This window comes from Melanotaenia boesemani, chromosome 8 (genome assembly GCF_017639745.1).
Source record: "Melanotaenia boesemani isolate fMelBoe1 chromosome 8, fMelBoe1.pri, whole genome shotgun sequence".
NCBI lineage: Eukaryota > Metazoa > Chordata > Actinopteri > Atheriniformes > Melanotaeniidae > Melanotaenia > Melanotaenia boesemani.
Genome location: NC_055689.1, coordinates 25,591,406 through 25,607,052, shown reverse-complemented (window position 1 = coordinate 25,607,052; position 15,647 = coordinate 25,591,406). Strand labels below are relative to the sequence as shown.

The 15,647-nt window shown below is 38.1% G+C and overlaps 1 protein-coding gene across 2 annotated transcripts in view; it reads right to left on the bottom strand.

Annotated features, from left to right (window-relative positions):
- Positions 1-427: 427 nt before the first annotated feature.
- LOC121644883 (protein APCDD1-like) overlaps positions 428-15,647 on the bottom strand; it is a 29,650-nt gene continuing 14,430 nt past the window's right edge. The window contains exons 4-6 of one of the 2 annotated variants that reach the window (XM_041993131.1): positions 4,094-4,415; positions 3,454-3,937; positions 428-944 (exon numbers count right to left, since the gene is read on the bottom strand). In XM_041993131.1, coding sequence (XP_041849065.1) covers positions 3,474-3,937; positions 4,094-4,415 — 786 coding nt within the window. In that variant the 3' untranslated portion in view covers positions 428-944; positions 3,454-3,473. Of the gene's footprint in view, positions 945-3,451; positions 3,938-4,093; positions 4,416-15,647 lie in introns of those variants that run through there. The other variant, XM_041993130.1, reaches the window with a different exon arrangement.

Here is a 15,647-nt window from a genome sequence, read left to right as displayed (position 1 = left end):
TGACCCTCCCAGCCTTTTAAATTTGCTGCTCCTTTAATTTTAAAATGAACAGAGCTGCCATCTCTGGGAGAGTTTAAGTCAGGTATGAGGTCTCAGGAGGGAAACGGCAGTGGTCAGTGGGACTGCTTCTAAACTCTTTTCATGATTGATCCTATAACGTTTCCCATGTCTTCCATGTTGTCTGATATATCTGTTTTTGTTGTGTTTGACAGTTGCTTATTAAATCAAATCAAACTTTATTCATAAAATGTTTGTCATGCACAAAGCAATACAAAGCACTATATATAATTAAAACAATTTATCCATATTAATATACAATAATGTATGTGTACAGTTGGCATGAATCTCAAAACGCAACACAAGACTTAAGGCAATACTATTTTTCAAAATGTGAAAATCTCACAAAATGAAACATAAAATATATAATTTTGCATGATATTTTAGCAAAAATGTCTTTTTGCCAAATGTAAAAACATTTAACAAAAAGCAATGATTTTGCTTTTTTTCCCCCAGAAAGAGTAGAAACAGTAGTTCTTGGTTGTGATTGGACAGAATCCGAGTCCTTTACAACAGGTCAGTGTCGTTTCCTCTTTCACTACACAGCTCTCTTTAAAACGTTTGTCCACTTGTTCACTGCGCTATCTCCGTTATGAGTGTATAAGGTCAGTTCCTTTAACAAATTCTTACTCTTCCAAATGGTGATGTGTTTATGTAAGCATCTGGGATGAGCTGATTGTGTTTTGTCTCCTCTTTTCCGCCGGTGAGCCCTGGAAGCAAAGCCCACAGCTGTGGAGAATTGCTGATCAGCACGCCAATCAGTGTCTCCATAAAAGACACTCTGCACACCAGTCAGGTTGGCCTTTGTGAGAGCGGAAAGGCATCTGCGGTGTTGCATAAAACGATAACTGAGATCTGACTGTGTGCATTATTGTGCTGTTTTTCTGTTAATATAACTTTAATTTAGCAGAGAGATTTCTCCTGCATTTGTGGCTCAGGCTGCTGTAGTCCAGTCTATTCAGCTTGACTGCTCTTGAAAAGATTTTTATTGCGTGCATGCATTAGTTACACACCTGCTGCAGTTTATATATGACTGACCTTTTACTTATTACTTCTTCTATTTCTATTCTATGTTGACCCAAGTACAGCTGCTCATTTTGGTGATTGGTGAATGTATAATTGTTAGGCTGGACTGGTTTTGGTTTGCTTTTGTTTTGAATTATTATTATTATTATTATTATTATTATTTGTGGTGTTAATTTTTACAAGTCCAGCCTACGATAAATTCTACAGTCATTGTGTGTGGTAGTCTGTTACTGTGGTATGGTGTTTTAAAAGAAAAAATAAATGTTGCTATTGTTTATTTAAATGTGTGGTCTTGCTCTGTCTCACCATGGTGTGCATCTACTAGTTTTAGATGGAGTCATAGTGAAATTTAGGTCACTACACTGATTTAAGATGGAAACAAGTTTTACTCCTAAAACTCATTAGGAACTAGTTTTTTTTGCAGAACAGGCATTTTTAACACTTGATTATGAATAGAATAAACAAACTGAGATTTTAGAGGCGGATCTAATAGTTTGAGCATAAAAACACTTTTTATGCTAAAGTTAAAATTGAGGGTCTATGCATAAGATGGACTCAAAGAAAATACAGCATTTAAACAAACTAACAAGGTATTGGAAGCATTTCTCAGAGATGTTGCTCCACAGTGACATGATAGCATCATACAGATGCTGCAGATTTGCCTGCTACATCAATACTGAGAATCTCACATTCAACCACATTCCAAAGGTGCTCTATAGGCCTGAGATCCGGTGACTGTGAAGGCTATTTGAGCTTTGTGAAATGGTGCATTATCCTGCTGGAAGGAGCCATCAGAAGATGCGACAATGCAGTCATAAAGGGATGGACATGGTCAGCAACAATACTCATGCAGGCTGTGGTGTTTAAACAATGCTCTGGTATTAAAGGGTGCCAAAAAATATCCTGTACATTACATTACCATCAGCCTGAATTGATGGACCCATGCTTTCATATTGTTTCCATCAAATTCTGACCCTACCACCTGAAAGTATCAGCTGAAATGGAGACTCATCAGACCAGGCAACATTTTTCAGTCTTTTATTGTCCAGTTTTAGTGAGTCTGTGTGAATTGTAGCCTCAGTTTCCTGTTCTTAGCTGACAGGAGCAGCCTCTGGTGTGGTCTTCTGCTGCTGTTGCCCATCTGCTTTAAGGTTCAACTTGTGTGTAAAGAGATGGCTACTTTGATGGCCTTTCCATCATCTCGAACCAGTCCGGCCATTCTCTCTGGTTGCTGACATCAACAAGACATTTTTGTCCAGACAACTGCTGCTCACTGATTATTTTCAAGTGGCTTTTCTAGACATTATATTTTATAATAATTAAGAAGTTGCAGTTTGACCAACATCACATCTGTTGGGACAATCATCATAAATAATGTCCTGTTAGGAAATAAACCAATACATGTAATAAACTGCATAGTAAATGAAAATATTGACAATTTCCCATTTCTGTCATGTTCACTGCAGAAATAATGGGATTAAGGCAATTATTGATATGAAGATTAATTTATTAATCACTCAAGAAAATATTCCTGTTCCATAGTATCCTAAACCAGTTACATTTGGATATTTGTGTATTAAGCTGTTCACATTTGTGAATATTATTAAACCTCCAAAGTACAAACTCACTTATGATCAGAGCTGACTTATTGTCACACAGCATTCATGAACAACTTGGACAACTCAAGGCAGTGGAGGGGAACTCTTCAATGACTGAATTATTATTATGCATGTTCATGTCCATTCCCCAGGTGTACATTCCCACCCTGAGGATTATATAATTGTAGAACAGTCTCTTTGGAAATTAGGTCACTTATCAGTATGGATGCAGCTGTCGGAGCCATGAGGAAATCACATCTCTCTCTGCAGAATCCACAAAGGATAAGTGCCTGCAGTATGAAGAGTTTTATTATTTTTCTTTTTGTTTTAAGTAAAAAGTATAATTTTTATGTGGAACAGAAGGTCGATACCCGCTGTGAGTTCACTGGCTATATAAAAAGCTTGAATATAAACACTCACAAGAATTCCTCTGAAAGACATCTGAAGAATACACTGTAAAGTGTTTAAACAGATCAAATTGTGTCGTTTTACAGTAGAAAACTACTATGTGGGTGCTGCAGGCTAATAAATTGAAGTTATTTTCAAATCAGCTTGGGTATAAAGAAATGTTTTTATATGTTTGTGAAGTCACATACGCGAGCTTCCACTCTAAAGTGCAGTTTCTGTGGTGCAGCAGTGTCAAGTCTTTGGTAGCTGCAAAGGAGATCAGTTCTCATCCTCCTTTCTACCGGGAAAAGAAAAGTTTAAACTTTTTGTTTTTTGTGTCTTTAGAGTTTCATGTAAATCCACACTTTTGTTCTGTTGTGTAGGAAAAAAACCCCAAACTGCTCCCTAACATTGCCAGAAGAGAAGCAGAGCTGTGATGATCGTGGCGAGAGCTGCTGCCATGTGTTTGTTGCTGCCTCTGTGCCATCCTGTGCAGTCGTTGTTGTGCAGCAGCGGCCTCTCCCCTTCATCCCCTCGGCTGTGATCGGATCGCTGGCTGCTCGACGAGCACTGGACCAGGGGCATCTGGTAGGAAGTGGCTCGCTTCTCTGGGCGGTCCGGGCTGGAGCCATCGCTGGGACGCTGGCCGTTGTAGAGCAGGTAGCGTCCGTGGGCATCTTGCTCCATGCGGAAGAGCTCGTACTCTGTGTGGGGCAGCCGGATGCCCAACGCCACACAGCCGTTTGTGATGGTGACGTCCTGCTCCACTCCCACCTGCCAGGAGCCCTGCACTCCACACTCATTACTGTTGAAGACATTGAGGAGGGAGGTGGTGGCTAAGTCCATGGGTGTCACTCTCATGTGGTTCACTAGAAAGCGTATGAGGGAAAAAAAGATTTTCTGTTAAAATTATTTCGATGACATCAATATATATGTCACCAACATTTACAGGTAAATAGTCTGGTACCGATTCACAGTAAAAAACCTTTTACATTCTAATGAAAGCTGTGAAAACTATCAGTTACCTTTGAAGACAAAATCTGTGCCACCCATGACGCGGGTGGAGTGAAGTCCTCGGCTGTAGCGTCCACGGGCGTAGATGGTGAAGGTGGGGTGTTTACAGATGGGGTCGGAGTAGTGGTAGTAGTGGCCATCCCAGGTGTGGTTGTTGTCGTGGAAGATGAAATGACGGGTGAGAAAGAGGACCTCGGGGCGAACTTCGCAGCGCTGGCTCACCCACTGACCGTACAGCCCGACGGTCAGGTCGGCCCGCGGAGGCAGGATGGGAGGGTGGAACTCATCAGAGCGATAGATGATACGACAGACGATGCAGCCGTGGTCGTGATTCTGGAAATGAATACAGGAAGAGAAAATGAGCCCAGTTAGGTCAGTATATGTGTGTGCAGAAAAATAATAAATCTAAACATGTAGCATTTAAACCTGCTTCATTTACACTCCTAACAGGAGTACCAGTGCCAACACAGATCAACATGGATACCAATACTGAAACATACCGATACCACTATGGTCACTGTATCACTACCATATACCAGCATTTTAATGCCAGTGGTAATGAACAGCATAATTGCTTTTCAGTCAATATTGGTATTGGTAGAGATATTACTAATAACAAATACTGATATCAGTGCATTACAAATATGGACAATGAAAAATATGGACCAATGTTTACAGCAATAACACATGCATAACACAGCCTCTGCTGTCAAAAACCACCACCACTAAAACTGATTCTCTGGTTGAGAACGTGGAATTTCTACGGAGCTTTTTGGAAACACCATATCCTGAACACCAAAAAGAGTAGGCAAAAATGAATAAAATACACACATGGACAAAATTGTTGGTACCCTTCGGTTAATAAAGGAAAAACTCACAATGTTCACAGAAATAACTTGAATCTGACAAAAGTAATAATAAATAAAAATTCTATGAAATTTAACTAATGAAAGTCAGACATGGCTTTTCAACCATGTTTGAACAGAACTATTTAAAAAAAAAACTCATTAAACAGGTCTGGACAAAAATGATGGTACCCCTAGAAAAGACTGAAAATAATGTGACCAAAGGGACATGTTAATCCAAGGTGTGTCCACTAATTTGCATCACAGGTGTGTACAATCTTGTAATCAGTCAGTGGGCCTATAAATAGGGCTACAGGTAGTCACTGTGCTGTTTGGTGACATGGTGTGTACCACACTCAACATAGACCAGAGGAAGCAAAGGAAAGAGTTGTGTCAGGAGATTAGAAAGAAAATTATAGACAAGCATGTTAAAGGTAAAGGCTATAAGACCATCTCCAAGCAGCTTGATGTTCCTCTGACTACAGTTGCACTTACTATTTAGAAATTTAAAATCCAATGGGACTGTAGCCAACCTCCCTGGACGTGGCCGCAGGAGGAAAATTGTTGACAAATCAAAGAGACGGATAATACGAATGGTAACAAAAGAGCCCAGAAAAACTTCTAAAGAGATTAAAGGTGAACTTCAAGCTCAAGGAACATCAGTGTCAGATCGCACCATCCGTTGTTGTTTGAGCCACAGTGAACTTAATGGGAGACGACCAAGGAGGACACCCTTGTTGAAAACAAATCATAAAAAAGCCAGGTTGGAATTTGGCAAACTAAATGTTGACAAGCCACAAAGCTTCTGGGAGAATGTTCAATGGACAGATGAGACAAAAATTGAACTTTTTGCCAAGACACATCAGCTCTATGTTTACTGACGGAAAAATGAAGCATATCAAGAAAAGAACACCGTCCCTACTGTGAAACATGGAGGAGGCTCTGTTATGTTCTGGGGCTGCTTTTCTGCATCTGGCACAGAGTGTCTTGAATCTGTGCGGGAACAATGAAATCTCAAGACTATCAAGGGATTCTAGAGAGAAATGTGCTGGCCAGTGTCAGAAAGCTTGGTCTCAGTCACAGGTCATGGGTCTTGCAACAGGACAATGACCCAAAACACAGCTAAAAACACCCAAGAATGGCTAAGAGGAAAACACTGGACTATTGTAAGGTGGCCTTCTATGAGCCCTGACCTAAATCCTATTGAGCATCTGTGGAAGGAGCTGAAACATGTCGTCTGGAAAAGATACCCTTCAAACCTGAGACAACTGGAGCAGTTTGCTTATGAGGAGTGGGCCAAAATACCTGCTGAGAGGTGCAGAAGTCTCATTAACAGTTACAGGAATCGTTTGATTGCAGTGATTGCCTCAAAAGGTTGTGCAACAAATTATTAAGTTAAGGGTACCATCATTTTTGTCCAGGCCTGTTTCATGAGTTTAGTTTTTTAAATAATTCTGTTGAAACATGGTTGAAAAGCAATGTCTGACTTTCACTGGTTAAATTTAATAGAATTTTTATTTATTATTACTTTGGTCAGATTCAAGTTATTTCTTTCATTAACCGAAGGGTACCGACAATTTTGTCCATGTGTGTATTTTACTCATTTTTAAAAATTTGGTTTTTCAGTGTTACTATTTTACACCTTTTGCTAAAGACTGAATAATGTATTTCTTCTATTAAAACTTTTGATGAAATATGACACCTTGTGTATGTTTTTAGCAAATATATCAAGTGCAGAGCTACTAAAATTAGTCAGAGGACATCTGATATAAAATCTCCATTAAATGATTTTCAGTGTTCACATGATGTATTTTTGTATGATGCTTCTTCTGGTATTTCAACTGTATAGCAGTACCTGACCCAGCAAAGATAAAAAAATTAAATAAAAGAATAAAAGGCGGTTTGTATGGATTTTTAATGGTATTGTTTCTTATTAAAAAATGACTGCCAACATGGATAAATATTGATCAATGAAAGTTCCTATATTTGGGATTTTAGCAGAGCTAACGCAGAACTGAACAATTATAGCAGACTCAAACTTTTCAGGAAGATGAAGCCAAACTAAATAGCACGTTAGATGGGAACTTTAAAATTCTCATGTGTGCTAATTGCTTCTAAATTTCCAGTGTTTCCTATTTCAGCAGAATAATAAATACACACAGGAATTGAGGAATTGAATTTCTATATCAGATCAAGAAAAACCCAAAAGGACCTTTAAAGTTGTTCATGAAGTGGTCATTCAGCAGCTGAGGCTGTAAATACTTCAAAACCTTTAAGCTGCCACTGATCATCACAAAGCAGCATGTTGTATAAAAACTGTTGGCACCAAAAATGTTTAAATCCATCATCAGTGTGTTGTGTCACGAATTTCACATAAAAGATGGCTGGCGTCTGCTTTGAGGTGAAAGAGGAAAAATGATTTCCTTCAGTCTGAACCTCTGCAGCATTGGAAGCTAGACAAGGATCCAGCATTGTCTCAGAGTGATTGCATCATTTTACAGTAAAAGACAGATGTCCAGATGAACCGAAGCCATGACAGTAAGCCAAGTTTTTGAGCCAAAAAAAAAAAGAAGAAAATGCACATTAATCATCCTAAAGTTGACAAAAATATTTGTAAATCCATAAATGACCAATAATCATATTAAAATCATATCACGTCTGTGTAATAAATCGCCAGACAGGACAGCTGCGACCCTCTAACTGGGAGCCTTCATGCATTATTCCACAAATTTCCTCCCAAAGACTAAACTCCAGGGAGGTGGCTGACTTTGTGTTATTTGAGGGTGGTCAAAATTTAAGACCTAACCTCCTCAGTTCTATCAGTCTTTTCCCAGACATGAAATGTCTACATAAAATTTACAGGAAGTAAGAAAAAAAAGAAAGAAATGAAGCATTGTTAAGAAAAAAAGAGGAGGAAAAACATGAACATCACTACATCCTGCAGATGAGATAATCCCAATGTAGCTCTACAACTGCCTTAGAAAGAGAGGTTAGTGGGACAGCTGGAAGGAAGGGAGGCCTCCTGTGATCCAGCACTATCAGCATTTATAGAATAAAATCTACTCGTGGAGAAGAGATTAACAGAATTCGATATAGTCTAGATTTATTCTGATCTTAATACTTGAAAAGAAGGCAAATCATTCATTTTATTGAACTGAACTTGTCTGATGAGAGGTGCAACATCTTCAGGAATAATAATAATAATAAAAAACCCAGGTTCCTTCTTTTAAAGCGTTTACAATGACCTGGATGACTGAAAATCTATAGACAAAACATGTTCCACATCTGCAGGAACTCTGAGCTCATAAAACCCAGAGCTAGTCTGAGCTGAACATGTGTACCCTCTGGTGATATACTAACCTTACATCTATGTCATGGTGACACTGCTTATTTAAAATAATAGACAGTGGAAGTTGAAGGTGTTTTTAAGCCTAAAATTAAAATTTTCCACATATTTATGCATGTTATTTAAGTTAGCTAGCTAGCAAAGCAAAGGTTAGCATTGCAGAAGAGAAATTAAGCATTTTCCGTTTAACAAGTAGGGAATCGGTTTTCTGATGCTTGTTTACCATTTACAAGATTGGGATTCACATTTTTGTTAGACACTGATAAAATAGAGAACAACCATGAGAACATCTCTGTTATTGATGGTGGTGCATTAAAGAAACAATGTTAAGACTCAGGAAACCAATGGAAGATAACATCTTATATTATACTGAGGCCAGCTGATGATTAATGATAAAACAGTTATAAGAAAATGAGGAATTCTAAAGTAGTGTAGGTAGGAACTTGTCTAATCTAGCAAACTTCTGTAGCTATATCCTTGGCTGCACATTAGCATCCTGTTACTGTTACTCCCGAGGACTTTTTTTTTAACCATCATCACTGGCTAGTGACACATATGCTAACTAAAACTCCGTCTGCATGTGCACAGGAACAGATTTTTCTGTGGATTTGTACCTTTTGTCCAAATGCAAATGCAGTATTGGGGCACTGAAAATTAACTTTTCCGCATCCAGTAAGAAGATTTTCAGATAATCCGGGTGTGTTGTTTACTTGTGAAGAGGATAACTGACATGTTTAGCTTGCTGTGTCAGATTACACACCGCAATCTGTGTGGCTTGCATCACAATTTGCACAGTTAACCTCTTAAAATCCTGCAATCTACTAAAGTTTGTATGGGCAAAAGACTAGTTGTGGACCAACTATTTTACTGGACTATTTTAACTGGACGCTTGCAAATGTAACAGGGCTGGTTTTGTTGTAGTGTCATCTGCTACTGGAGTACAGTATGGCTTCAAAGGTACATTACATTGCTTTTCAGACTGGTCTGGAATAAGTGTTTATTGAATCTACAGTCATTAGCTTGGAATTTTAGCTTTCCAATTGTGTATAACGTGTAGGTCAAGTGGCAACTTCAGCTGGTAAAATGTGAAGCCTATGCGGAAGTCCCAAAAATTGCAGTTCACCCCTCATCCGCTAGACTCCCATATTAAAAAGGCCAACTTCAAAGCAGAAATAAACATGTTTAAAACCTGGTACAAAAATGTATTTTAGGATTAAAAGGTCAAGTTTACCTTCACGTGAGAGGGGTGAATTGCTTTCTAACTCATCCCTTTGGATGTTATTTAATCATGAAATCCGGCATAATTAGGGGCGTGTCCTTTTGATTGACAGGTATCAAATATCCGCGGAAAGAAGGGAGAGTGCAGCACAACCACGGTTTTTAGCCGGCTAACAGCATGCCTTAGCTTTAGCCTCCATTAGCTGGTTAGCTACCGTTGCTCGGGGTTTGCTTAGTTAGCTCTTAAAAACAGGCAGGTCGGAGTTTATAGTTTTTAATGGATGATTCTTCATTGACGGTTCCAAGTTGATTCTTCAACTGAGAGCAGCCACACAAAATCATGGAACACAGCTTGCAAAAACGTTTAATCAAGTGGTAAACATTTTGTTTTTTAATCTAACTTTTTAACTTCTTGCTGGAAACCTCAAGATCTGCTGGATAGCAAAATATACCTACAAGGAACTCAAAAGGCTTTAAGACTCCATGTGTTTGCCATACCATCTTTACACATTCTGATGACATGAAATATTATAGCAACTATTGATTGAAAGGAAATCCTCAAATTTTCAGCTAATATTTCTTATTATTCCTTTAAACAAATTCTGTTTTTTTTCTGCCCACAGTGGATCCTGATGCTGATTTGATATCCTTATAGAAATTCCTAAGTGCAAGCGAATACAACACATAATGTACTTGTTGTTCATCATCAACACCACAAAGTTCTTCATCATAATACAGCATTCGTAGGGTATCCTGTCACCAAAAGCCTTTGTAGTTGATAATATTTGTCTCTCCAAGTCACAAAACCACCAGATTACTGTGCAAAGTTAAATAGCCAATGATGCTGAAGAAACTAGGGCCCGACCCATATGGATTTTTTAAGGCCGATACCAATTCCGATATTTGGCAGAAAAAAAAATTTGATTACCGATTAATCGGCCGATAAAAAAAAAAAAAAAAAAAAAAAATATATATATATAAATATATATATATATATATATATATATATTTAATGAATAAATTAACCAAATTTTTTGGTTCATTAACGCTTACACCAAAAAAATATGAATTACAGGCAGAATATTTTACTGTTTCACAACATGTTTAACTTTACAACAGAAGATTTTCCAAAAACATGCAAGAAAGCATTAAATAACTGGGAAATTAAAATATATAACCTTTAAAAAAAGTCAATCTGTAAATGAATTGTATAAACGAATGATGAATTAATTAAATATATCTTGTTTTGTACTTCTTGCTGATGCAAATTAGAAGTAGGTTAAAGTACAGGTAGAAAAATATATATAAGGTGTATACCTTATATAACCAACATGAGTGAAATTGGCAAAACATTATTTATGCAGCCTTCTGATGCCCTTTAATGTTAAATTATATTTTCTTTACTCTAATATTTTCTTTGTCATGAAATATATCATGGCATATATCATATATGAACCAAAATAAAAACCAGATATGCTTTTCTCAAATGTCAAAAAGAGGCCATCTTTGATAGAGTTGTATTTTATATATGGTCAGAAATAGTCTGGCACTAATATTGTGAGTCGCTGTTACAGCCTGTGTCACGTTAGTATTTTCTGACAAAGTAAAACTAAGGGAGACACGACGGTGGCTGAAGACAGACTGTAATATTAATAATGTTCAGTTTTCGGTGCTGCATTGAATAAGCCTCCTCCGTTCTGCATTCACATCTGTCCACCTAAAATACGCCTCAACCTGCAGCTGACGGAGCGATGATCGCTCGTTCTGTACTCTCAGATACACTTACGTTATTTCTGCAGTTACTGGCTACTTAGCTAATGCAATGATAGGTTGGGATAACAGCAATGTATTGCTAACATAGACAGGTGTTACGACTGGCCGTTTTTTTTAGAAATAACTTAACCACACGATATGTGTGAACTGCCGACATCAGCTGGTTCTTGACGTGCTATTACGGCAACAAGTCAACGTTGCAATGCTCCAACATTTAACATGCAGATCTGTTACGGTGCTTCAGACTTCAAAATAAGAGTTCCGCTTACAGCAGTTAGCCAAAAAATTTCAACGGGGAGCGCCTTAAGCTAATTTAGCACAACTTTAGCAATGCAGCATAAATAAAAAGCTAACCGACACGACGAAGCATGCGTCACTCGTCATTACACATGGCAAACAGAGTTAAACTGAAACTGGAGACATGTTGAATCATTAATTGTACAACTTTATTATAAACTTACCTGGCCCATTACTTTAATATAACCTGGCTAGCTACTAGCTACCTCTGTTGAAAAGGGGGATGACTATGGTATTGAATGGAGTCAGAGCTCCATCTAGTGGACAAAAACCGCAAGGACATCATTCTGCAGACTCCGAAACTTAACAGCATGTACCGTTTTATGAGGAAGTAAGACTAAATCTGCATATAATCGGCAAAACAACAGCCGCTATTGGTCATTTTGAAAAGGGCTAATATCATCCGATTAATCGGCCTGCCGATTAATTGGTCGGGCCCCAGAAGAAACATTGGTAAAATTTGTGATTTGGCTCAATTATCACTGAAGTTCTTGAAGTGCTTTTGCAGCAATAATTAAAGACATGCACTGCAGGTTCATCTTAAGTAAACAATTTTTGGTTTCACAAATCTTGCCTTACTTTTTATATTAAACGGTCACTTTTGTTGTAATAATCAGTCAATTACTTCTTTATTTACACGCGCCACCCTTTTACCAGTCTGTGTCTGCCCCCCATTTAAAATTTTTAAACCCACCCCTGTAAACATACTTCATAAACCATCAACCATGGAAATTTGGAAAAAAACCCAAAACAAAACAAAAACAGATGTTCTGCTTGAATGATGGTTTAACAGTTAAACAGTTAATAAAGTTATCAGTTTATTAAATATGAATGGATTAATCAAGTAATTTATTGTTTCAGGTTTACATGGGACAAACAAATGGACGGCTGTTTACAATGAAGCTTCACGAGTTCATGAAATCATTAGTTGGCAGGTCTCTGCTGTTGAACAGCTACACTGTCTGACTTGAATTGCTGGATGGATTGATTTTTTTTTTATTTTACTGGAATTAAGGGAGGAAATGAGAAGGTATAAAAGTATTTGCTTCATATAAATGGCTTTACTTAATTTTTTTTATACACTGGCCAGGAGGGATGCATAAATAAGGTGCAATCCAAGATGTGGTGGATAAAAGAGTAAGATCTGAAGTTTACTTTGTTTGGCAGTTTTCTTTGATGATGATGTCCAGGAGCAAACATGTGAGTACAGAAACCACTTTGTGCTTTCAGACCATTCGGTAAAAACTGCACTGCACTCTTTGGCTTCACTGCACAACTTTTAAATGCTTTTAAAAGGTCTCATATGATCTAAGTTGTGTAACAAATGTCAGTGAGAACAAATTAAAAATTAATTAATACATGACTAATATGTGCAAAAGCACTGACAATATAAAAATACAGATTGTTACCTAATTTAGACCATTAACAAGCTACTGTTTCTCCACCTCAGAGAAGCAGCGAACAGAAAATAAAAAAACAAAATCTGCTGCTTTGCTCTTATGTCATTGCTGAGTCCCACCCAGAAACCACAAATGAACATGCTGGCACCAGCAAATGTTCTGGACTGGGACCAGCTCTGGGTACAGCACTTAAAATTAATGGATTGCATGGTCACTGTGGCGATACCCCCCCCCCCCTGGAAAAGAAACCATTACAACTTCAAGAGGTGGTCGAGTGGAACACTTTTCTCTGTAAGTTTGAGTTCAGCTGCACTAACAAGAAAATATAGAATCCTAAACCTATTTCTTTAGTGCCTGATCTTCACAGATGATTAAACAGTTTAGTAATATCATTAACCCGTTAAGGCCCGAACCATGAAAAAATGGTAAGAAAAGTCCAGTATTTTTAAATATGAGGTCTTTATTTGGCCCTTTAACAAAATGCAACATAAAAAATTAACATTTCTTTTTAGGGGGACAGAAGACGAGACACAACCTGATACTTGTCATTTTCCCCTGGTTGATACAATAAAAATACAATAATACGCTACACAGTAATAAATGCTAAAAGTACATAAAATTAATTTATTTATTTTTTTTAACATTTTGTTAAAGGGCCAAATAAAGACTTCAGATGAATTCAGAATTATTTACAAATTTTTTCTTGGGTCAGGCTTTAAAAGGTTAATGTTGAGGTTCGGGCTCTGGGAGGATTCATCACTCCATAAGAACCGTTTGCAACTGATTGTCAGTCCAGTTCTTGTCTCATTTTGGATATCTCAGCCTCCTCTTCCTCGTTCCCTACCTTAATAGTGGTTTCTTGACAATCAGGACTCTATATGGCTTACAAAAGAGTTAAAAAGAAAAACAACATGTATTGTAATGTATTTGTCTACCGAATTCATGTTGTGGGACCAATATGGGACAGTTTTCTTTGCTCTGATTTGGTGTCTACCAGCTCTTGTTGGAAATATTGTGTTCTCGAACAGATAAACTTAAGAGATCCAAAATGGTAAATATTTGCGTTTTCTCTGGTACCTACTACCAAAGACTGAGGTCACTGCTTTAAGAGTCTTGCTCATTTTGTAAATTTTATCACCTGCTCTGAGAAGCAATGCTGGTAAAATTGTAGATGATGGAATTTCAGGTAAAAGTTATGGCATATATATTTTTTTCTTTTTTAATTCTTTTAGAAAAACTGAAAAGAGTGAGAAAAGAGAGGACTAATCACTAAACTCATCTACCAAAACAGAGTGATGTAAAAGGGGATCTCCAAATTGGAGGTGGTTGGTGTAAAGAGATCAAACACAGGGCGTGACTTTCTTAACTTGCTCTTGAAATTATTTCCATGATAGTACAAATGGTTAATGACCATATCAAGTTTTGATTGCTGGACTAGATACCAGTAGAACAAAGCGATACATTTAACCAATCCTATAAGTCAATATTGTAAATGCATTTAACTGTATCTTTGCACCTGTAACTGGATTTTACTCATAAAATGAAAATGGGGCGGGATGGCTTGAGCTTCAGGCATGCATGAAACCGGACCCGGTATGCACTCACTGGAATATTTCATATGGCTGCATGATTCCAAATTCTAGGAATACCACATGTTGATTGCTCCCAGCGATAGGCCTGACTTCACATCGTGCCTCTGCAGACTAAAGGGGCTGAAAAAGAAAGAGCAGCTCTGGTCATTCAGTCCTACAGGAGAGCTTGTCTGATCCCTCTATCCTCTGTTTGCATTCTGATCAGCAACACCAAGCTCCATCGTCCCACAGCCCCATATTTATTTAGACAGTGAACACAGACAGGATTTCGGTGTAGTCTTTGCAGAGGGTGACAGTGAAAACATCACTCAAGTGTTGCGGCCAGCAGTGTAAACAGAGAAATTACATCCCAGCAGAGAGGATTCTCTCTTAATGATAGATTTGGGATATGAAATCAGTTGTGCATAGTTTCTGGTTTCCTGTGGTGCAAATGTTTATTGTATAAGGTTATAAGGCCAAGCTTGTTGAAAACATCCAGATCAAATAATATTGAAATAACTCAGGGTGTCTGATACCCCTAGCAGGCGGGCTTTACTACCTTAGAATATCACATATATTAACCTGACATCTGAGCTCTCTCCTCTTGTTAAGCATTAATTGTATTTTTCTTTCTATACAACTTCCCCTTATGAGTCTCCACAGGTTGGATAATAAAAATTGTTTTTAAAGTCAGTTTGAGCTCTGGTCAGTCTGTGTGGTCTATGGGGTCAGGAGGTTCATCACAGTGGGAGCAAAACTTGGGACAGAAAATAAAACCCCATCTCTGACCCGTACATACGTTCCAGTGAACACAAGTAGAGTCTGCGGGTGGGAAAAGTTCTCATCCCTTTTACCGGAATAGAGACTCCTGCTGGTAAGTTGGAGCTGCTATCTTAGGAGGTGTCTGTATCCTCCCTGAACCAACAGCAGTGTTACCTGTGACAAGAACTGGATTTCATGACACCTCTGCAGAACCTGCTGATTGTGAAAATCTGGTAATCACTGTTGACAACTTTACAGTAAATACTGGGTCTGAATTCTGTTGGGATACAACACCAGGCCTGGTGAAATGATTCACACATTGCCTTTATTAGCCATACCCACCCTGCAGGACA